At 44.4% G+C, this 23,941-nt stretch overlaps 1 protein-coding gene across 3 annotated transcripts in view; it reads left to right on the top strand.

The window, feature by feature from the left end:
* SCRN1 (secernin 1) overlaps positions 1-23,941 on the top strand; it is a 132,520-nt gene that overhangs the window by 23,016 nt on the left and 85,563 nt on the right. For 2 of the 3 annotated variants that reach the window (XM_064167125.1, XM_064167124.1), the window contains exons 3-9: positions 1,687-1,868; positions 8,231-8,433; positions 12,666-12,860; positions 16,220-16,385; positions 19,429-19,609; positions 21,421-21,580; positions 21,851-22,167. In XM_064167125.1, the coding sequence (XP_064023195.1) occupies positions 1,687-1,868; positions 8,231-8,433; positions 12,666-12,860; positions 16,220-16,385; positions 19,429-19,609; positions 21,421-21,579 (1,086 nt within the window). In that variant the 3' untranslated portion in view covers position 21,580; positions 21,851-22,167. Of the gene's footprint in view, positions 1-1,686; positions 1,869-8,230; positions 8,434-12,665; positions 12,861-16,219; positions 16,386-19,428; positions 19,610-21,420; positions 21,581-21,850; positions 22,168-23,941 lie in introns of those variants that run through there. The other variant, XM_064167126.1, reaches the window with a different exon arrangement.

Genomic DNA, 23,941 nt, shown 5'->3' on the forward strand with positions numbered 1-23,941 from the left:
TCTTGATGCTGTAAGTGAAATAAAAGAAATGTCATTAGTTTCCAGCCTGCTCTCTAAAGCTGTTGGCTGCATCTCTCCTGTGTGAAGTCTCTGTTCTTTGCTTTTATATTTCCTGATGGGAATTTACTGTCACAGGGCATGATGCCAGTTATGGTGCTTTTAGGACTGGAATTCTAACAAATCACTGGAGCCTGACCCCACTCACTGACAGCCTTTGCCACCAAATGTATCTACTGTTGTTAGCCTTCATACTCAAAGAAAAACATTAGTGTTAGGAAATGCTGAGACTGGATGCTTCAGGAATTTTAAAGGTAGGGTCAATAGCAAACAGAATCACAGCTCTACCTGTTTTATTTGCCTAGTTTGGCACAGCTCTCAGCAAAACAGGCTGCTATGCTGCTGTGCTGGAGGGACTTGCCAGGTAGGTGGGGTGCAGGAGAGAGCACAGAGACGTTATGGTTTGCACTTGCTGTTGAAATTCGGTCAGCAGCTGAGATCCTGTTTCTAAAGGTCTAGTGGCCAGTGAGTTTTTTGGGTGGATGTTATTTCTATTAGTGTCTGAGCTGTTATAAGCATATGCTCTAATTTCCATGGAACAAGTAGTAGCTTGCTGCAACGCAAATCCATCTTCGTGGCGAACAACTTTAATTCCACCAGTCAGTCCTGCTCACTTCGATATGTGTGACCTCATGAAAAATGTTGCAGATTGCTTCCTACAAGGAAGGCATTGTGAGAGGAATGCTCAACACTAGCAGCCACAGACAGCTTCAGTGTCCTCAGAAGAAAATTCTGTGGAGTTTGGTCCTTGAAGAGCTTAATGTAAAGCGTAAAGCTCATTCCTTTGGCTTGTAGAAGCCAATAATCTTAACGATGCATCAGGCTCTCTTTCGTGCTGTCTGGGAAAACAGGGCTTGTTTTTAAGCCCAAGAGCAAGGAGAAAGTAAAGTTGTCTGAAAGATAATATATAATTTCTCTCTTCCTTGCAGTTTCAGTGACTTCTGTGCAGCCTTTCTCTGTAGTTTTGGTTTGCCAGAATAACTTGCACAGAGCTCCGATTGCAGCGGGCCGTTTGACACAGCAGAAACATCAGCTCTAAGCAAAAACAATGCCTCTCTTTTATTCCCTGTGGCTGTGGATACAAAACATTCCACTGGCTCTTTTCAAGCCTTGATTGGTTATTTATTTATCCATCTTCCCACTAGCAGTTTCCGCCCTAGGGGCAGCTGCAGGGAAAGCAGCAAAGCAGCAAGGGAAGCCCTGCGGTGTATTTCATTTAGTTACCATTGTTAACGCTATGAACCTAATAGAGTACTGGAGATTGCGTTTAGGTGAGATGGTAGAATCGTTTGATGGTGTTACTGTGTCCAAACATGATCTGTGTTTCTTTGCTGGAACAGTACAGTCTGTCTGCTGCTTTCCACTGCTTCTAGCACTAGTTCTGCTTATCTCTTTGAAGCTTCCAACTATCAGAGTGAGATGTATTTTCCCAGACTTCTGCAATGTAAGGATGTAAAGGGTCAAATATGAGACTTTAAAAGAAATCCCTTAGCCATGCACAAGACATGGGACTGTTTTTAAACAATGTGTGTCCTGTCCGCACCTTGAAGCCTTATGTTTACTTGAGTCACAGCAGTAGATACGGTGCTAGCAATTGTTCTGCTTTCTCTCTTCCTGCTCTCTCTGCAGTGCACCTATATTGAGATTGAGCAGGTGCCAAAGACTCATGCTGTTGTACTGAGCAGACCCTCCTGGCTTTGGGGGGCAGAAATGGGAGCCAACGAGCATGGAGTCTGTGTAGCTAACGAAGCCGTCGTGACCAGAGAACCAGCTTCTGAATCTGAAGCCTTGCTTGGAATGGATCTTGTCAGGTGGGTGGCTCACCAAGCTGTGACCAGCCTTTCCAACACCAAAGGTTTAGGTGATGATAACACTGGGCAACAGCTTTGTGATGTTGACATTAGGAGATTAGAAAGCAATATAAGCAAGAGGCTTATATTGTTTTAAAGTGGCAGAGCTCCAGACACACTGAGTTAACGCTCAAAACACTTGGAATCTGAATTTGGCCACCAAGTATGCAGCAGCCTAATGTGGGTTCTTACCTCATTTATCTCCCTGCAGTCTAGCAAGGCTAGTCTGATGGGGTAAGAGAAATTATTACATTGTTAGTCAGGAACTGATAAATAATTTCTGCTGGCATGCCTTTCATTCTCCCCCACTTCACAACAGCCTACTCTGTCCTAAAAAGCTTATCCTGGGCTTATAGCCAACTGTAGGCATAAACAAACTACTATGCCTCACTTCAACCCATGCCTTCCAATGCAAACTATTGCCCCTTATTTAAATGCTGGCAAACAAACTCTTGTAAGTCTGTTCATTGAAGGCTGTCTGCCTGAAAGGCTTGTGCTGCACTGCAAATTTTAACCTGTATGTAGATCTTGAAGATTTGGGTGGGGAAAGAGAGCTGAAAAATCAAAGAACAAGAGAAAATGGTGAAAATCATAGAATCAACCAGGTTGGAAGAGACCTCCAAAATCATCCAGTCCAACCTAGCACCCAGCCCTAGCCAGTCAACCAGACCATGGCACCAAGTGCCTCAGCCAGTCTTTTCTTGACCACCTCCAGGGATGGTGACTCCACCACCTCCTTGGGCAGCCCATTCCAATGCCAATCACTCTCTCTGCCAACAACTTCCTCCCAACGTACCTCCCCCAGTACAACTTGAGACTGTGTCCCCTTATTCTGTTGTTTCCTGGCAGAAGAGACCAACCCCACCTGGCTACAGCCTCCCTTCAGGTAGTTAAAGACATCAATGAGGTCTGCCCTGAGCCTCCTCTTCTGCAGGCTGCACACCCCCAGCTCCCTCAGCCTCTCCTCACAGGGCTGTGCTCCAGGCCCCTCACCAGCCTTGGTGTCCTTCTCTGCACACATTCCAATATCTCAGCTTCTCTCTTGAATTGAGGAGCTCAGAACTGCACACAGTACTCAAGCTGTGGTCCTGACCAGTTACTCTCCTCTGTAGCTCAGATGTGGAGAGTGTTTCAGGCAGGGAGAACTAGTTTTTGCAGATGAATTGGAAAGTTGAATTAAGATTATCTGGTTTGGGCCACCTCATAGAACACAGACCCATCTAGTATAAAACCAGTCATGTAGACATCACCATTGTTTTCCTTTCACAGCCTGTGATCTAGTCCTTCTCACCAGAACATTCTAGCTAGCTTCAAACTAGCACAGCTACAATGAAGCAAATGACACCAACTTTGCCCTTTTTTTTTGCCCATCTACAGAACAGACCAATGTCACTGTATATATTAATTAGTGATGGACAAAATGACAGCAACACAGGAATATGTGGACATAATGGTCGCAGCTGAAGCCATTTATTGCTACAGCAGCAGTCTTTTTTATAAGCCACTCTACAGCTTGTGGTATCTCTACAAGTTGTGGAATGCAACAATTGGATAAAACATTGGGTTTAGCATTTTCATTGGATAAGAGTGAGGTGTTCTTTGTTCTAAATGTACTATGCTCCTGTACAAATGTTACCCAAGGCCAGCATACCAGTTTACTATGTTTCTAACCTCAATCTTCTTGCATCAAGGGTACACAGGGATGTGCTCTGAAGATGCATCATTTATCACATTTAGCTGACTCCCTTCCTCAGTTCCCACAGACCAATTCTATTGCTTAGGGTTTGTCAGAATAAAAATAAACTGAGGCATTTTAAGTCTCATGAAGAAATGTACATCTCTGCTGGCCACATTTTTCTCACACCTAGGTATGTGTGCCAGATCTTAGCTGAAGGATGAAGACTGATAGTTTGTCTGCATGTATGACTAAGCTGCTTGCAAAAGAAACAAAAAGCTTTATACTCTGACACATGCTCTTCAGAGCAGATTTAAGAGTAGCAGCTTCTGGCACTGCTTGGGGTTGTTGTGGCCAAAGTGCAGAACCCTGCACTCAGCCTTGTTAAATCTCATCCCATTGGCCTTTGCCCACCCATCCAGCCTATTGAAGTCCCTCTGCAGAGCTCTCCTACCCTCCAACAGCTCCACACCTGCTCCTAGCTTGGTGTCATCTGAAAACTTACTGATGCTGGATTCAATCCCCTGCTCCAGACCAGTTAAGTCAGTTACCTCTATAAAGTATGTTTTTGCTTAGGGAAGTGCATTCATATGAAGAGCTTGTGTACTGTTCTTCTTATGCTGGTACAATTACAACAGGACAACATTATCATATAGAAGCTATCTATGAAGAAACCTGCAAAAGACATGCTTATTTTTGCCTGGTTGTCTTAATTTTTAATCCTTATGTGCTTGTATTATTTCTTTGTTCTTTTCATTGCTGCTACAGTGATTTTTCAGATGCTCAGAGAGATGCAAATCTTGGCAGGGAGTCAAGAATGGTCTTTAAAATGGTATTAATTTGTTTACCAATTTGTTTCCTTAGAGACATCAAAACTGAGTACAGTAGAATGTCATCATCATCATGTTAGTCACTTAATATGGAATGTCTGCATCTGTAGCTGATGTGTCTCCAAGCAGTGCTACAGGCTGGGGATAGAGTGACTGTACAGCAGCCAAGCAGAAAGAGACCTGGGGGTGCTGGTAGATAGTAGCTGAAGATGAGCCAGCAGTGTGCCCAGGTGGCCAAGAGAGCCAATGGCATCCTGGCCTGCATCAGGAACAGTGTGGCCAGTAGGACAAGGGAGGCTATTCTGCTCCTGTCCTCAGCACTGGTCAGACCACAGCTTGAGTACTGTGTCCAGGTCTGGGCCACTCAATTCAAGAGAGATGTTGAGATACTGGAATGTGTCCAGAGAAGGGCAATGAAACTGGTGAGGGGCCTGGAGCACAGCCCTGTGAGGAGAGGCTGAGGGAGCTGGGGGTGTGCAGCCTGCAGCAGAGGAGGCTCAGAGCAGAGCTCATTGCTGTTTGCAACTACCTGAAGGGAGGCTGTAGCCAGGTGGGGTTGGTCTCTTCTGCCAGGCAACCAGCAACAGAAGAAGGGGACACAGTCTCAGGTTGTGCCAGGGCAGGTCTAGGCTGGATGTTAGGAGGAAGTTGTTGGCAGAGAGAGTGATTGGCATTGGAATGGGCTGCCCAGGGAGGTGGTGGAGTCACTGTTCCTGGAGGTGCCATGGTCTAGTTGACTGGCTGGGGCTGGGTAATAGGTTGGGCTGGATGATCTGATTCTGGGGGTCTCTTCCAACCTGGTTAATTCTGATACTATATGAAGATGAAGAGCATAAGGTGGTGTTGGGTTGCCTAAGTTACAGTGTGCTGTGATAGAATATTGCAGGTACAGAGGCAGTAAATGGCACTAAGTCACTGATTTATTTTTATTTAAGTCAAGCTTGGATCTAGTGATGAAGTGACTTTAAATTCTTCTTCCAGCTCACCTTGCAGCATACTCTGAAATGTGTTATTGGGAGGTTTATGCTGCACTACCAGAACACTAATGCCCAGATCACTGGCAAAACCTACAGTTTTGCAGAGATGAGCTCCGTGGTTGCTTTTTCAGGGTGGGTTTATTTAAAAAAAGGCATTTCTTCAGCTTGAATCTCTGCTGTAGTTTTGACAGAGAAAGCTAAACTATAGCTATACATCTCAGAAAGAAAACTTCAAGGAGACATCATTAAAATGTTTAGTGTTCTGCTGTGTCTCCTGGCATCCAACCAACCAGACCATGGCATTAAGTGCCCCATCCAGGCTTTTCTTCAACACCTCCAGGGATGGCAACTCTGCCACCTCCATCTAATTATAATCTAATTGCTGTGGTCATGAACTGAGGAGAAGGGAGCAGATAGATTATCACTCAATGGAGTGACTGTATGGTCACCAAGGTAATTGTCAGCCCATTCATATATCTGTGTCAGTGACAGTTCCTGGAGCTGTTCTTAGAGAATAAGTGAGGCATGCTTTTGGACTGGCTTTTAGATGGTTTCCAAGACTGGCATCTCTGTATTGCTCTGAAAAAGCAATGATGGAAATAATAAAGGAATAACACAAATAAGAACTAGAAAATGAGATAACAGTGTATAAATCTCATCTAATAAGAGAAATAAGAAAAGGAGATTCTGTAAATAGAAAGTAGGAAAGTGTTGGGAGAGAAATGGTCACTGCAAGTTAAGACTGAAATTTTTCTCCTTTGTTACTAACAGATAAAGAGATGCTGTTGAGAGAGACAAAAACACTGCTTTCAACAGTTCAACCTAAACCAAGGCTAATGGGGGCCAGCTATTTAAGAAAGCAGGTCCAGTGTGGAGATGAGGTTGAAAAGTACTGAGATCAATACCTTTGTATTCCAATTACCAGGGCCTCATTTGTGTGCTGTACTTTATAGGAATGGAACAGAGAAGTGTTTTCTTGTCAGGACTTCCAGGGAACTTGAAACAGCTCACACAGTACTTACATGGAAAAGGATTAATTTCTTTGAAATATCCATCAGTCAAAGTGACTTTGTCACTGTTTACTTTCCCCTAAAATACTCTTGCTTTGCTGAGAATTGCTTTAAACATCATGTTCTTCTAGACACATCCTGACTCTTACTTCAGAGAAAAAGCTGTTTGCTGTCTGTGCTAGTTTGAGCCTAGCTGGGATATTGTGATGAGAAGAATTAGATTGTAGGCTTTGAAAAGGAAACAGTGGTGATGGCTACTGCACTCATAGGCTTGCTGAGATGTATAAGACCATGAACATAAACATAGGTAACAGAGTTGTGCTCTGGGGCTGCATGAATTTCTCTCTCTAACCTAACTTGCTGCCTGACTAATCCATCTGCTTCCTAACCCGCCTGGCCAACCCTCACCTTGAACATGAGACAAAGTCTGAGGTAAGGTAGAGGGGTGGGAGGAAGGTGGAAGGGTGGTTGGGAGCCCCTCCTGGGGACTCAGGTTTCTGGGAGGGCTGTTGTGTTTCTGCATTACTTTTTAACTTGTCTGTTTCTGTATCTATTGTAACTATCTGCCTGTACATTGTGCTAAGCTGTAAATACAAAGCTTCATTCAATTTCCAGATCGACTGAGCCTCATCTGGGTGATTTCATAAGAGTAGGGGGGCAGGTAACACCCAAACCATCACACTGTCTAACCGTTAAAAGGGAGCTGGGGTTTGGGAAGCCTCCCCAGGAACACTGAAGCATGACTCTGCACAAATGCTTCTGCCTACAGTGTGCAGTGTCCATCAAAGCCTTACAGACATCTACTTTCCATGGCCAATTAAGTATTGGAGCATTGAGAAAGTGAGGTTGTAGAGAAACTGCAATGCTGAATAGTCATTCCCTGGTTTTGATCTCTAGTCATGTTAATTTGCTATTTCCCTCTCTTTTGTACAGGAAGGAAACCTGCATACAGCTGTTACTTTTAAAAGACCTCTTTGCAAACTGCTCCTCAAATGTATTCTGCCTGAGAAGGGGAATAAATAGAGCATTGCATCCTTACAGTGCAGTTGTGTGATGGTTTGGGTGTTCCTTGCCTCCCCACACTTTGGAAATCACCCAGACTAGATTCAGCTGGCTCTGGAAATTGAATGAAGCTTTATATTGACAGCTTAGCAGAATATACAAGCAGATATTTACAGTATATACAGTTATAGGCAGAAATAGACAAGGGAAAAGGTACTACAGAAACACAACAGCTCTCCCAGAAACCTGAGTCCCCAGGAGGAGCTCCCAACTGCCCTTCCACCTTCTCCCACCCCTCTCAACCTTACCCCAGTCCCAAGGAAGAATGGAGGTTCAGCCAGGGGGTTAGGAAGCAAAGTGCATTAATCAGAGAGACAGAAGAGAAGCTAGAGAAAGAAATGCATCTCAGGCAATGCCCCAAGAAGAAGTGCCTTATCTATGTTTGGATTCTTGTTCTTATCCATCTCAGCAAGCCTGTGAGTGAGGTAGACATCACCACTGTTTCCCTTCCACAGCCTGTAATCTAATCCTTCTCACCAAAACATCCCAGCTAGCTTCAAACTAGCACAAGTTGAGACCATTTGTTGGCAATGGGACTCTTTAAAACCCAAAAACCAGCTATGATAGGCTTGAGAATAAAGAACCAGTGTAGAAAATAGACTTGAAATGAATTAGTTTAATATCCCATCCTTTAATTCTAGCAACTCATTAAAGCAAGATTCCTTACATTAGACATACCTGACACTTTGGTACTTTAAAACCACAACAGTGCCTTACAGAGATCTCACCCTTACATGTCTGTCTGAATCTCTTTACTCTCTTCTTACAGGCTTGGCCTAGAAAGAGGTGCAACAGCTAAAGAGGCATTAGATGTAATAGTTGCTCTGTTGGAAGAGCATGGACAAGGTGGGAATTATTATGAAGATGGGAGTTCATGCCATACATTCCAAAGTGCATTTTTGATTGTGGACAGAAATGAAGCCTGGATATTGGAGACTTCTGGAAAGTACTGGGCAGCAGAAAAAATCACAGGTCAGCTTATTGTTCACTGCAAACCTCTTTTATGATAAAGAGCTGTAAAAAATTGTCTTGGAAGAATTGGTCTTCAAAGTCACTGAGTTTAAGGGATTGATTTATGCAAGCATTTGATTAAATAATTGATTTAACTATTCTTTTGTATTTGTACTACTCTCAATTTTTAACCCCCTTGATTTGCATTACCTTTCCTGCAAAGCTGGAGACTGCTACCTGTATACATAAGCCATGCAGTAATTGTCATGCTTAAACTTTTTTGGTATTTGGTGTTGTATTTTCCCAGATGTATTTTCACTATTTGGAATGTGTCAAGTGTCTTTTTGAGGGAGTTTAATGCTCAAATTGTTACTTCCAAATCTAAAATATTAAGAGGGAAGGATAAGCTTTGAGCAACTTGGTTGCGTTAGGCTGTTGCTGGTTGCTTTGTTCCAACAGATGTAGTCCCCTCATGCCCATTTCTTCTCTCATACTGGAAAACAATACTTTTCTGCTCTGGAAAATGATACTTTTCTGCTCTTTAAACTTAGAGGTGGTTTCTTTTTCTGTATGCATGAAGCCAGAGCTGCCAAACTAGATTTCACTGGCTTGACAGCTGGCAAACGTGTGCTGCTTTAGTATGATTGTCTAAGGCATGTATTTAAATGATTCTCAGTTGTTGTTTTAGTATTGAAGGGACTTTTATCATTGTGTTTTGAGCTTGGCATTAAAGTCTCCTCATGGAAAGGTAGGATCTAGCAGGTATGTTGAAAATACCAAAGAAAAGAACACTAGGCTCTCTAGTGTTGCCTGCTGGCCTATTGTCAGTTCATGCCATCAAATACGAATCTTATCTTAGCGGGGATAGTGTTTTCTCCAAGTTTGCATGAAGAATACCCACAAGGTGAAGGACATCTTCTAACCCAGAGACATGACAGACACAGAGGAGGGAAAACTGACAATGCTGTCCTCAAAAAAATCCAAACTCTGGAAAGCAGCAGGCTCCTGAGGCTCGTAGGATTATGCAGTGACAGCCTGCTTTCTTCTGTTGACCTACCTGGCTGACATTTGAAGAAGAGTGATTTTTACTTAGCCTTTTTAGCTGCATCAGCAAGACATAACCTTTGTGTCCTTCTTCCCAGCAAACAAACCCTTGCCTTCTTCTGCTGCTTGCAGAGGATGATACTGCAGCTCTGCTCTGCTTTTTACCAGTGCATTTCTCTTCAGGGGGCCCCTGTGAGCTGCAGATAGAGAAGTTCCCATCTCCTGGAGCCTGCCAGGAGGAAAGGCTGCAAGCTGTGTAACAGCTCTATTTCATACTGCATTCAGGGAGTTCTTTTTTTGCAAGCCTAAGTGTGCCTCTTCAGCTTTCAAACCAATGCACAAATGCTCCTAAAACAGGGAAATTGTGTCATTACCCAGTGTGAAGGCATTTTTTTCCCCCTATGTTCTCAGTGTTGTTCTGCTTCTAATCACACTGCTGTGGTTCTGTGAGTTTGTAATGAATGTTTATCAAGAACTATTTGACAGTAATTTAAGGATGAGTACTTTAAAATCCTGTCTATTACTGTTCTGTGGAAAAAAAAAATGTTTGATAGATTTTAGTATTTTTATACTGTGATAAACCCCATGAAATACTACTTTGCATGAGTTATTAAATGTAATATTTAAAGAGCTCTTAAGGATTGGCCTGCCTAGCTTGATATGAACACAAATATTCCTATCACTCAAGTCAGGAAAATTCCCTGTTTGAAACTGTGAATCAGAACAGTTTGCCAGTCCCCCTAGCATAAGCCAGAACTAAATGACAGCCTGATGCACAGAATGCCCTACTCTTAAGTTGCTGCTCATTATTTACATTGCATGTGTGAGGCACTACAAAAGCAAGCTTTTACTTTTGTGGAAGGCAGTATTAATGACTTTCACTAATACTGATTTGCTTTCTGTTTAAGAGCAAATTCGTGCCAAATCCAAAAGTTTAATGTCTGATCCAAAGTGTCTAATCCAAAGATTAGATGTTAGGAAGAAGTTCTTCACCGTAATGATGTTGAGACACTGGAACAGGTTGCCCAGGGAGGTGGTGGAAACCCCATCCCTGGATGTTTTTAAAGCCAAGCTGAATATGGCTCTGGGCAACCTGATCTGGTGGAAAGGGGAATTGGAGCTAGATGATACTTGAGATCCCTTCCAACCCTGACCATTCTGTGACCTGGGAGTCCTGGTAGACAGATCTGGACGAGGGGATTGAGTCCAGCATCAGTAAGTTTTCAGATGACACCAAGCTAGGAGCAGGTGTGGAGCTGTTGGAGGGTAGAAGAGCCCTGCAGAGGGACCTGGACAGGCTGGATGGGTGGGCAGAGGCCAATGGGGTGATATTGAACAAGGCCAAGTGCAGAGTTCTACACTTTGTCCACAACAACCCCAAGCAGCACTGCAGGCTGGGGACTGAGTGGCAGGCAGAAAGGGACCTGGGGGTACTGATAGATAGTAGCTGAAGATGAGCCAGCAGTGTGCCCAGGTGGCCAAGAGAGCCAATGGCATCCTGGCCTGCATCAGGAACAGTGTGGCCAGCAGGACAAGGGAGGTTATTCTGCCCCTGTACTCAGCACTGGTCAGGCCACACCTTGAGTACTGTGTCCAGTTCTGGGCTCCTCAATTCAAGAGAGATGTTGAGGTGCTGGAATGTGTCCAGAGAAGGGTGACGAAGGTGGCAAGGGGCCTGGAGCACAGCCCTGTGAGGAGAGGCTGAGGGAGCTGTGAGTGTTTAGTAGGGTTGGAGGTCTCTGGTTGATTCTATGATTCTCTAATCTTTTCAGCAGGGCCTGTTGTGACAGTTCAGTGGGTGATGGTTTTAAACTGAAAGAGGGTGGAGTTAGAGTAGATGCAGGGAAGAACACTTTTACAATGAGGGTGGTGAAGCATTGGGACAGGTTGCCCAGAGAAGTGGCAGATACCACACCAAAAGATCATGGAATCATAGAATGCTTTGCATTGGAAGAGACCTTTAAAGGTCATCTGGTCCAGAATATGGTTTGTTGGGTTTTTTAGTTTACAGATTTACTTTCTCAGCTCTTTTCTTGGCTTTCCACACATTTTCTTCATTCTCTCTGAGAATGAAGCAGCAAGCACTGTCAGTCATGCTGTAGATACATAGAATCATAGAATCAACCAAGTTGGAAGAGACCTCCAAGATCATCCAGTCCAACCTAGCACCCAGCCCTATCCAATCAACTAGACCATGGCACTAAGTGCCTCTTCCAGGCTTTTCTTGAACACCTCCAGGGATGGTGCCTCCACCACCTCCCCGGGCAGCCCATTCCAATGGATGTAAACACTGCAGCATTTCTGAGCAAAGCCAGTTATAAACTCTTCAATATTCTCTGGAGGTTGCTCACACTTTCTTTTCCCTTCATGCCATTTTACAACTGAAGATTAAAACCAAAGTTTAACTTAAGCCTATCTCGCTGCTTACGACACACTTGTTTTGTGGTTGGGAATCTTAAAGCAATTTGTAAGCTTTTAAAAGCATTTTCCAAATGAAGGTTTCAGTTTAGAAGGGCAAAGAAGATTACCTAAAGTAAGTGCACCTTTGCTGAAGCATATTTTGAAACCAAGTCAGACATCAAGCCTTGTAGCAGCAGAGTACATCAGTGGAGAAAAGATCATAGAATGCTTTGGATCAGAAGAGACCTTTAAAGGTCATCTAGTCCAACCACCCTACAGTGAGCAGGAACATATGCAACTAGGTCAGGGAGCTTACAGGCCTAATCCAACCTGATCTTTAATGTTTCCAGGGGTGTGGTATCTACCACCTCTCTGGGTGACCTGTCCCAGTGCTTCACTGCCCACATTGTAAAAGCATTTTTCCTTACATCTACTCTAACTCTACCCTCTTTCAGTTTAAACCATTACCCTCTGTCCTGTCACCATAAGTCCTGCTAAAAAGATTAGAGAAACATAGAATCAACCAGGTTGGAAGAGATGGAGTTGCCATGCCTGGAGGTGTTCAAGAAAAGCCTGGATGAGGCACTTGGTGCCATGGTCTAGTTGACTGAATAGGGCTGGGTGCTAGGTTGGACTGGATGATCTTGGAGGTCTCTTCCAACCTGCTTGATTCTATGATTCTAAATTACCTCACCAGAATGTCACAACCAGTGGTTTAATTTGTTCCCTAGCTGAAAATGCATTGTCCTTACAGCTTTTCCCAGAAGAATTGTTAATGCCTCTCTTTTAATATATGGCTTTTCCTACAGAGGGTGTGAAATGCATTTGCAATCAGCTTTCCTTAACCACAAAAATTGATGCTGAGCATCCTGAACTACGGAACTATGTGAGAAGTCAAGGCTGGTGGAATGGAGACTCAGACTTCAATTTCTCTGAAGTGTTCTCTCTTGCTGATGAGCATTTAGCCTGCTCTTCTGGCAGGGAGAGCCTAGAAAAGCAAGGTGGTAAGTGCTGAGCCATCTTCCTTCCTTGTATGTGCAGCTGCCTCTTTACATGCATTCTGTCCAGAACTACATGTGACTGGGAACACCTCAAGATAAAAACTGGAAAGGAAGACCAGAACTCAAGACTATCCCTAAACTTGCCACAATTTAGGATGAACTTGCCACAATTTAGGATGGAGCCCTGAAAGTCTCCCTCTAGTTTAAGATTTTAAAACAGGATTGCAGCTATAAAGTAACTCTCTTTGGTGGTGTTCTGCTGTACAAGATGTGCCATTACATTTGTGCTTTGGTTTAATTTATAGTGCCCTACCTAATACCAAGATTATAGTATTAAAAAAAGAAAAAGGCCTGAGGCATGAAAGTTTGAGGTCAGTGGATTCTGCATTTTGGGAGGTTTGCTTAGGTTTGTAGGGAAGAAATTAAGATCATAGTTTAAGAAGGAGTAACACAAGCCAGTTGCACAGTGAAGTCCCTTCTTCGTCGTCCAGCAGAGCAGACAACTTGGCAATTCACTTCATTCAAGGGGTGGCTTTATTCAAGACCAAGATTTATTAATGACTTAAGGTCACTACAGGTGGCCAAAATAGCTCAGCATTCCCTTTTTACAAAAAGCTCTATACTATTTATGTGAATTTGTAGCATTTTCACGTTGGCCAATGCCAAGAAGAGTGCGGAGGTGAAATATCTATTGCACTGCAGAATTCCTGCTAAGGCTATAGAATCACACAAAGTGTGGTTTGTGTCCAAGTAGCAGATACAGTGATTCTGAAGGGCAGTAGGTAGAAGATCTTAATAAACCTGGATTATAGCACTAAAAATCCCAAGACAGATGGCTATGGCTGTAAATCTTGCAGATTGATAGGTAATTCCATGTCTCCTGGTGTATTTGAGACACCTGTACATGGAGTGGTGAATCAGTGCAAGGTTTGAGAAGTTGCTGAGGAAGAAGCCTTACCTCTCAAGGCATCATACAAGAAAATATGGAGGTGCTGTGGAGAGAAAACTGACAAGACAAGAGGCAGGAAACAGAATGAAGGGAAGCTGTAGCCAGGTGGGGTTGGTCTTGTGTGGGCAACCAGCAACAGAGCAAGGGGACACAGTCTCAAGTTGTGCCTGGGGAGGTCCAGGATGGATGTTAGGAGGAAGTTGTTGGCAGAGAGAGTGATTGGCATTGGAATGGGCTGCCCAGGGAGGTGGTGGTGGTCAAGAGCTGTTCAAGCAAAACCTGGATGAGGCACTTAGTGTCATGATGTAGGTGATTGGCTAGGGCTGAGTGCTAGGTTGGCCTGGATGATCTTGGAGGTCTCTTCCAACCTGGTTGATTCTATGATAATTGTTGGGAGAAAGATCTCTGCTTAAGTCTGCTGCTGTAACAGCCTGTGGATATGAGATGACATTTCAGAATGCTGAGTGAACTAGTGGAAATATTTAAGAAAGGGAAGATAAGGCTGCTCCCACTCTGCCCAGACTTAGCGTGGTGGGTTGAAATTACCCCCAAAATAAAATCACCAGATGAGCTCAGAAGGCTTGGAAGCTAAATGAAGCTGTATTTTACAAGCAAGCTCAACTCTAAAAAGTGTGAAATACAATGTATATATACAAAACATATTTACAGACACTTAACAATTATTTACAATTCAGCAATAACACAGAAGTCTGCTCGAATTGTTCCCTTACACCCCTGGACAAGGGAACGAGGGAATAGCTCTCCCCCCAGAGAGAAATCCGGCCCCACTTCTGCTGTCTACTTAGCCATAAACAAGAGTCTCAGCCAAGGTTAGCAAAGCCATGCAAAAGCATCAGCCAGAGCAAAGAAGAGAAAAAGAAGGGAAGAAGAGTTTGTGCAGCACACTTTATCACCAAATGAACCAGGTTGGAAAAGACCTTTGAAATCATGGAGGCCAACCTATCACCTAACACCTTCAAATTAACCAAACCTCATCCAGTCTCCTTTTAAACACCTCCAGGGCAGCCCATTCCAATGTCAATCACTCTTTCTGTGAAGAACTTCTTCCTAACATCCAGCCTAAATCAGCCCTGGTGCAGTTTCAGACTGTGTCCTCTTGTTCTGCCACTGGTTGCCTAGGAAGAAGAGACTAACTCCACCTAACCTGTGGAGTGAATGGAATGCTATAGACTTATAATTATTTTTAGTTTACATCCAATAGCCTATTTTATTTACTTGTTACTGTTTTTTTTTTCTATTCAACATCTTTGTGATTTTCCTATTTATTGTTTATGATTTTAAACCAGGCAAGAGTGTTGGTTTTAAGTCACCACACTTGGGTAGAGGCACTTTCTTAGAAGAAATGGGTGTTCTGTTTAAGTAGTCTAATGTGGTGGTTTGAGGGGGTTCCAGGTTATCCCATGACATCTGTTCACAGTGATTGCTGAAGCAGTACTACAGACATGATGACCTGAAAAGCACCTTTTTAGTGATATTTCTCCTTGCCTAGTAATTGTGATGTCAAATTAGAGTTTCTTACTGTTCTCCTTTACTAGCTGGGCAAGTAGTACTTGTGATGTTGAATTACAGCTTCTTACTGTTCTCCTTTACTAGCTGGGCCAGTAGTACTTGTGATGTTGAATTACAGCTTCTTACTGTTCTCCTTTACTAGCTGGGCCAGTACTACTTGAGATGTTCAATTACAGCTTCTTACTGTTCTCCTTTACTAGCTGGGCAAGTACTACTTGAGATGTTCAATTACAGCATAGAATCATAGAATCAACCAGCTTGGAAGAGACCTCCAACATCATCCACTCCAACCTAGCACCCAGCCCTAGCCAGTCAACCAGACCATAGCACTAAGTGCCTCAGCCAGGCTTTGCTTGGACACCTCCAGGGATGGTGACTCCACCACCTCCCTGGGCAGCCCATTCCAATGCCAATCACTCTCTCTGCCAACAACTTCCTACTAACATCCAGCCTAGACCTCCCTCAGCACAACTTGAGACTGTGTCCTCTTATTCTATTGCTGGTTGCCTGGCAGAAGAGCCCAACCCCACCTGGCTGCAGCCTCCCTTCAGGTAGCTGTAGACAGCAACGATGTCACCCCTGAGCCTCCTCTTCTGCAGGCTGCACATCCCCAGTTCCCTCAGCCTCTCATAGGGTTTGTGTTGCTTTGTTGGCAAGTCGTAATTGTGATGTGGAATTACAGCTTCTTACTTTTCTCCTTTACTGGCTGGGCAAGTTCATTCTGGGTTTGTATTGCTCAAGTACAAGCTATTAACTGTGAGCTGGGACGTGCCAATGCCAAGTGGGTCATACTGGCCCAAAGCCTGTTCAGACAAAAATCTTTATCTGGAGTTCAAGACATTGAACACTAAGGCATGTTTATTTTTCTCCCCCCTTCACGTAGGTGATGTTTCCGCACAAGCTATGATTGATGTTCTGCGTGACAAGGACAGTGGTGTCTGTGTGGACTCTGAATCTTTCCTTACAACAGCTAGCATAGTGTCTGTTCTGCCTCAGGACCCTAGTTTTCCCTGTGTTCATTACTTTACTGGCACGCCAGACCCTTCAAGGTAAGCCACAGCATGGGGGTTTCCTGGATGCAGAGCAGGCGGTGGGTTGAAAGCTACTAAAGAACTGCTGCTGCCCAAATCCAGAACGTTCTTCACCTTCTAACCAGAAATGCAATCAGTAGTTCTTGGTGTGCAGTTGTCCTGTCTTATGGACTGAAAGGCCAGATCTGGAACTCTGCCTAAACTCAGAGCTTCTAGAGTAAAAGCAGTTTGTGGAGAACCCTAGAGCTAGCACTCCAGTATAGCTGCTTTCCAGTGGGTTTTTGTTGAGATGACAGCTCTGTGGAATATGTCAGTCACTTCTTTTAGCAGGTGAGTGCAAAACCAAACCAAAGTGTCTGAATAGCAAGGAGAGGGTGTGTGCCATAGGTAGCCACATGTAACATCTAAATGTTAATGGAGTGAAAAATCTGCAGCTCTCAGGTATCCCAAGGGACAGTTTTCAGCTGGTCTAAAATACAGCTGGTCTAAAAGACGTCTCCTGTAGCTGAAGGGAGCAGAGGAGAAAAGGGAACTCATGGGCCAGATCATAGAAGAACTAATTAATTATCTTGTGTTTTAAACAGAATCCACCTGAGATTCACAGAAATTAAACTAAACCACTTGCAGTTATTCAGGAGAGCTACCACTTGCATTGAGGCAAAGAGGTTATGTGGAGAAGAAAACGGTGCCCTTGAGCAGCTGACAATCATTCCTGTAAGAAGAGTAAGCACTAGGTTCTGCTGAGTGCTACAGAAGTCATCTGTGCCAAAGCTGCATTCCACCCACCTGGCATTATGCAACTCAAGCCTTGTGGGTTAGGAAGTTTGAGCTTGCCTGCCAAAAGTTTTCTTCAACTTAATGCAAATCCTTTGTGCCAAAAAGGAATAAGTCTTCAAATTATTCTGGTGGGATTTCTGTGCTTTTTAAAGGTGGAAAGTCTAGCTGTAAAAACAAACCAAGCCAACACTTTAGAGGCCTTTTTTTGCTTTAATTTATACTTTTAACAAATTAAAAATAGCATTCTTTTAGGTGCAGCTAGTGAGTCATGGATACCCTTAGTCAGCAAGGCTTCATCACAGGCATGGAAAGGATAACAGCAATGAACTGGCTGACTGCATGCAGGCAGTGGCTATTAGTCCTGTTTGCAGGAGCCTTGCACTTCTGTCAGCTCCTTTACAGCAAAATATAAGCTACTGTTCTGTTCTGTGTCTGAAGGGAAGGCAACTTCACTGTGCACTTCCAGTGCCTACTGCCTGTACTGCATAACACAGGCTACTGTTCTGTTGTGTGTCTGAAGGGAAGGCAGCTTCACTGTGCACTTCCAGTGCCTGCTGCCTGTACTGCATAACACAAGCTGCTGTTTTGTTGTGTGTCTGAAGGGAAGGCAGCTTCACTGTGCACTTCCAGTGCCTGCTGCCTGTACTGCATTACACAGGCTACTGTTCTGTTGTGTGTCTGAAGGGAAGGCAGCTTCACCATGCACTTCCAGTGCCTACTGCCTGTACTGCATAACACAGGCTCCTGTTGTGTTATGTGTCTGAAGGGAAGGCAGCTTCACTGTGCACTTCCAGTGCCTACTCCCTGTACTGCATAACACAGGCTACTGTTCTGTTGTGTGTCTGAAGGGAAGGCAGCTTCACTGTGCACTTCCAGTGCCTGCTGCCTGTACTGCATTACACAGGCTACTGTTCTGTTGTGTGTCTGAAGGGAAGGCAGCTTCACCATGCACTTCCAGTGCCTACTGCCTGTACTGCATAACACAGGCTCCTGTTGTGTTATGTGTCTGAAGGGAAGGCAGCTTCACTGTGCACTTCCAGTGCCTACTCCCTGTACTGCATAACACAGGCTACTGTTCTGTTGTGTGTCTGAAGGGAAGGCAGCTTCACTGTGCACTTCCAGTGCCTACTCTCAGGAATTATGTTCCTGGATTGCTGAGGCTTAGGTCCAAACTCTGTGTTGAAGTTGTTTGAGAAGTGGCACTCAATGTTGGTAGTTATGTCTTCCCCCCAACCCCTTGACATAAAATCTGAAAGTGTTGCTGGGTTTATGTCAAATACTCTGATACTGAGCAAGGTGTGTAATCTTCCTTGCTCCACACAACTGTGGGATTGATTTAAAGAACATGAAATCTGGGAGGAGAATGAGAGATGACAGAGTGAACAGAGGAGAAAAACTGAGCCAGGAGTGAACACTGATATTTGATCATATCAGCAAACAAACTTGGAGAGGAAAACAGTTCTAGTTTGTTAAAGAAGTGGCATAACTGGCATGGAGGAGACAGAAGAAAACCCTATAGATAAAAAGGAGTAAGTTTTATGGTAACTGGCAAGCCCAATGATTTTGAAGCACATAGAGTTATTCTGCTGGTGGCCAGTTCCAACTCTCTAACCTAGTCTGTGCCTAGTGCTGTTCTGCATCTCTGTGATGGTTTGGGAGTTACTCACCTCCCCACTCTCATGAAATCACCCAGACTAGACTCAGCCAGCTGGAAGTTAAGAAAATGAAGCTTTGTATTTACAGCTTGGCACAATATACAAGCAGATATTTACACTATTTACAGCTACATACAGAAATAAACAAGTTAAAAGAAATACAGAAGCACATTCATGTTTATAAATATGTAAGGGATGAGTATAACTCTCCCAGAAACTAGAATCCCCAGGAGGGGCTCCCAACCACCCTTCCGCCTTCTTTCCACCCTTCTACCTTATCCCAGAGTTTGTCTAATGTGTGAGGTGAGTTTGGAGGATTGGCAGGGGGGTTAGGAAGCAAAAGAATTAGTGACACAGACAGCAGCCCAGGGAGAAAAGCACAAGCACCAGCTGTGACTGTATTATCTATGTTTTGTGTTCTTGTTTTTATCCATCTCAGCAAGCCTATGAGTGCAGTAGCCATCACCATTGTTTCCTTTTCACAGCCTGTCATCTAATTTCTCTCACTAAATATATTCCAATCGGCCTGAAACTAGCACAGTCTATCATGTTCAAGTAGCCTGATGAGCATTTCAGTAACCTACATCAAATCTCTGACTACTGCACGCAGTAACTCTCATTTCTTTCAGGTCCATATTTAAACCCTTTATTTTTGTTGATGATGTAAAACTAGTACCAAAAGTCCAGTCTCCTTCTTTTGGCAATGATGATCCTGCTAAAAAGATACCTCGGTTCCAGGAGAAGCCTGACCGCAGGCATGAACTGTACAAGGCACACGAATGGGCCCGGTCCCTCCTTGAGAGCGATCAGGTAAGACCTGTATAGCCTGCAATTCAAGAAGGGAAGGTGGATTCCTAACTCCACAACTTGCTTCAAAGTGACTCACTGAAAAACAGGCTCTGAATAATCTTAGAATCCTTGAATAGCAACACCCCCTGGAGGACAAGCCACTCTGCAGAGCTGCTGCGCTATCCTGAGGCTGGTGCTCTGCTCTGCTGGTTTTAGGGATTGAGAAGTCAAACTGAGATGCTGATTAGCATAGAATCATAGAACATCAGGGGCTGGAACCGACCTTGAAAGGTCATCCAGTCCAACCTGCCAGAGCAGGAGCACCCAGAGCAGATCACACAGGAACACATCCAGATGGTTCCTGAATATCTCCAGAGAGGGAGACTCCACAACCTCCCTGGGCAGCCTGTTCCAGTGTTCTATCACCCTCACACAGAAAAAAATTCCTCCTCATGTTTAAATGAAACTTCCTATGCCTCAGCTTCCACCCATTGCTCCTTGTGCTGTCACTGGGCATCACCCAGCAGAGCCTGGCTGCAGCCTTCTGGCTCTCACCCTGCACATGTTTATAAACATTGCTGAGGTCACCGCTCAGTCTCCTCCTCTCCCAGCTAACAAGCCCCAGCTCTCTCAGGCTTTCCTCCTAAGGAAGCTGTTCCACTTCCTTAATCATTTTCATGCCTCTGTGCTGGACTCTTTCAAGCAGCTCCCTGTCTTTCTTGAACTGGGGGGCCCAGAACTGAACACAGCACTCCAAACATGGCCTCATCAAGGCAGAGCAGAGGGGAAGAAGAACCTCTCTCGACCTATTAACCACAGCCCTTCTAATTCACCCCGGAATGGCACTGGCCTTCCTGGCCACAAGAGCACACTGCTGGCTCCTGGCCATCCTTCCATCTACCAGCTCTCCCAAGTCCTTTTACGCTTCACTGCTCCCCAGCAGGTCACTCTCCAGGCTGTACTGATAACCTGGGGTTGTTCTCTTCCATATGCAAGATTCTACACTTGCCTCTGTTGAACTTCATTAAAATTCTCCCTGCCCAACTCTCAGCCTATCCAAGTGTCTCTCTGGGTGGCAGCACAACTCTCTGGTGTGGCAGCCACTCCACCCAGCTTGGTGTCATCAGCAAACTTGCTGACAGGGCACTCCATGCCCTCATCCAGGTCACTACTGAATACACCGAATAGTACTGGTCCCAGAACTGACCTCTGAGAGACTCCACTAGTTACAGACCTCCAACTAGACTCTGTCCCATTGACCAGCATGTTCAGTCCTCCTTGTGTATAGTCTTCTAAAGTGATTAGAGATATCAGAATTACAGGATAGGATGATCATAGAATCATAGAATCAACCAGGTTGGAAGAGACCTCCAAGATCATCCAGTCCAACCTAACACCCAGCCCTGTCCAGTCAACTAGACCATGGCACTAAGTGCCTCATCCAGGCTTTGCTACAACACCTTCAGGGACGGCGACTCCACCACCTCCCTGGGCAGCCCATTCCAATGCCAATCACTCTCTCTTTGAAGAACTTCCTCCTAACATCCAGCCTAGACCCACCTCAACACAACTTGAGACTGTGTCCCCTTGTTCTGCTGCTGGTTGCCTGGGAGGTGTTTAAGGCCAGGCTCGATGGGACTCTGGCCAGCCTGATCTAGATTAGAGTGTCCCTGCCCATGGCAGGGGGATTGGAACTAGATGACCCTTGTAGTTCCTTCCAGCCCTGACTGATTCTATGATTCTACAGAAGATCTCTGTAACAAAAGAGAACAGTAAAATGCTTCAACAGGCCTGGTTGCTGTTAACTGAGTTTGATTATTTCATGCCCTTAGGATAAAGGCCAGAAACTGATGAGCATTATGTTAGACCTTGAAAAACAAGGCTTGGAAGCAATGGAAGATATCCTTACTCGTACAGAGATTCTGGATCCTGCTGAAGTAGTGGATCTTTTCTATGACTGTGTTGACACAGAACTAAAGTTCTTCAAATAACGTAAGCAAACACTTCACTTCTTTAGGTACTGAGCTTCTGTGAACGTGAAAAGTTGGATCCAATTCTGATCCTCCTTATCCTCTTTTACCACTAAGCTAAGGCTGTTCAGAATTGGGTCCAAAGCCACCTTTCTACCTCAGTGCCTCTGCTTGGTTTGTCTCCAGAGTCCCTTTCCCCTGTGCTTTCTTGCAGGCTGGGGTTTTTTGTTTGCTTGTTTTCGCTTTCACTCTTGCTCAGAATGGATTTTAAACGAATTTTATCTAATTGCAGCTACAGTGGCTACTGTTAGCCTTTTCACTGGAAGACTGCAAAGTTCTTCACACCTTGAAAGGAGGTCTTCACACTTGTGAATTTGCAGGAAAAAAAAACCATTTCTAGAGGAAAAAAAAATGTTACTTGCTAGCTGTATCCAGTTAACAAATTGCTTTCCTTTGTCCAATCTTGTGGTGTTCCTGTTTGTGTATATATATATAGTGAAAGAAGAAAGTCACTGACTGGTCCAGTTCCTGTTGTGCATGCTGGCTAATTGAGCACAGAATGTTTAAATATGTATGTTGGGCAACCAATTAAAGCAAAGATTAACTTCATCAGGCTAACTGCCATATCATCATTGAAAGCAATCTGGTTTCTCTCCTCTCTATTGTTAAGGACTAGGCTTGCAGCAAAGCTGACTCACCTTTTTCTCTTGCTAATTCATACAAAGAATGATAGAGATGAAATGCCAGTTTTGAGGGGCAGGAAGGTAAGTCCTGGTTCTCTGCTGGCCTCATATGGGTATATCTGGTTACAGTAACTCAGCATCTGGCATTATACCTGTGCAACTCATCAGAATTAAGTCCCCCAGGGTAAATATTGCCTTCACCTGCACTCAGCTTAGGGAAGTTTGTGTTTGTAACGACGTGGCTGCCACTAGTACTGAGTACTACTAGCACAGGGCCATCTGGATGCAAAAGGCATCTCTACATAACCTTTGTGCTCTTAAGGTGCAACAAATTTGGAGTGTTTTGAAGGAATAGATGCTAGACATTGATTAATACCTGCCCATTCTCCATCTTTCTGCCTTTGTATTGCTGAACAGCACCCAGTACAGTACCCAGTAAAATCTGTGTTGAGTATAAAAGGCTGATGTATCCATTAAGTACTAGTGAGTTACTAGTGCATGTGGCAGTCCAACTGGTGAGGCTTAGGATGGGCTGTTTTATGCTTCCTTACATGAAGTGCAGTTCTGCAGCATGCTTCCCCTCCTTGATGGTCTTACAGACAGACCTTTTTATGTATTTTCTTCTCGTAGAAGTAGAAGCAATGTGCCCTGGTGGCCAAGAAAGCCAACAGGATCCTGGAGTGGATTAGGAAGGGTGTGCCCAGCAGATCAAGGGAGGTTCTCCTCCCCCTCTACTCTGCCCTGGTGAGACCTCATCTTGAGTACTGCCTTCAGTTTTGGGCTCCCCAGTTTAAGAGGGACAGGGATCTGCTGGAGAGGGTTGAGCAGAGGGCTACAAGGATGATTAGGGGACTGAAGCACTGCCTGATCAGGAGAGGCTGAGGGACCTGGGGCTTTTAGTCTGGAGAAGACTGAGAGGAGATTTAATAAATGCTTATAAATATCTGAGGGCTCAGTGTCAGGAGGAGGGGGACAGACTCTGCTCACTGCTCCCTGGGATAGGACAAGGAGCAATGGGTGTAAGTTGCAGCAAAAGAAGTTCTGCCTCAGCACAAGGGGGAACTTCTTTACTGTAAGTGTTAGAGAGCACTGGCACAGGCTCCCCAGGGAAGCTGTGGGGACTCCTTGTCTGGAGACTTTCAAGGCCTGTCTGGATGCATTCCTCTGTGATCTGAGCTAGATTGTATGGTCCTGCTCTGGCAGGGGACTTGGACTTGATGATCTTTTTGTGTGCCTTTCAACCCCTGACATCTTGTGAGCCTGTGAAGTGAGTTAGGGCAAATACTTTAAGAATTAAACAGGTGTACCCTGGTTATTGGGTGGGTTAACAGGAGGTTCCAACAGGAAGTCCATGCCTTTAATAAGTAAAAGCGAGCACAGAGATTTAAAATCCTTCACTGTTCAGGGAAGGGGATAGTGAAGAACCATGGACTTAATAATATAGGCTCCACAGAAGGCTGTGACACCTCAGTATGTTGACAACTGTGCATTTAGGGAAACAGTCACTGACATTTTGGCTCATTGTATCCTCAGTATTTTTGTTAATGAAACTGTTCCATCCAGACTCATTGCATCCTTGTTGCTTTATACAACAACTGGCAACTGGACAAGAAAACACTGGGCCTTTTCACTTACAGAAAACAAGCACAAAGGTATTTTTCTCTTATGGCCAACCTAATGATGGTCCCATTTGCAGTATC

The sequence above is a fragment of the Pogoniulus pusillus genome, chromosome 28, assembly GCF_015220805.1.
Source record: "Pogoniulus pusillus isolate bPogPus1 chromosome 28, bPogPus1.pri, whole genome shotgun sequence".
In the NCBI taxonomy this organism is placed as follows: Eukaryota; Metazoa; Chordata; class Aves; order Piciformes; family Lybiidae; genus Pogoniulus; species Pogoniulus pusillus.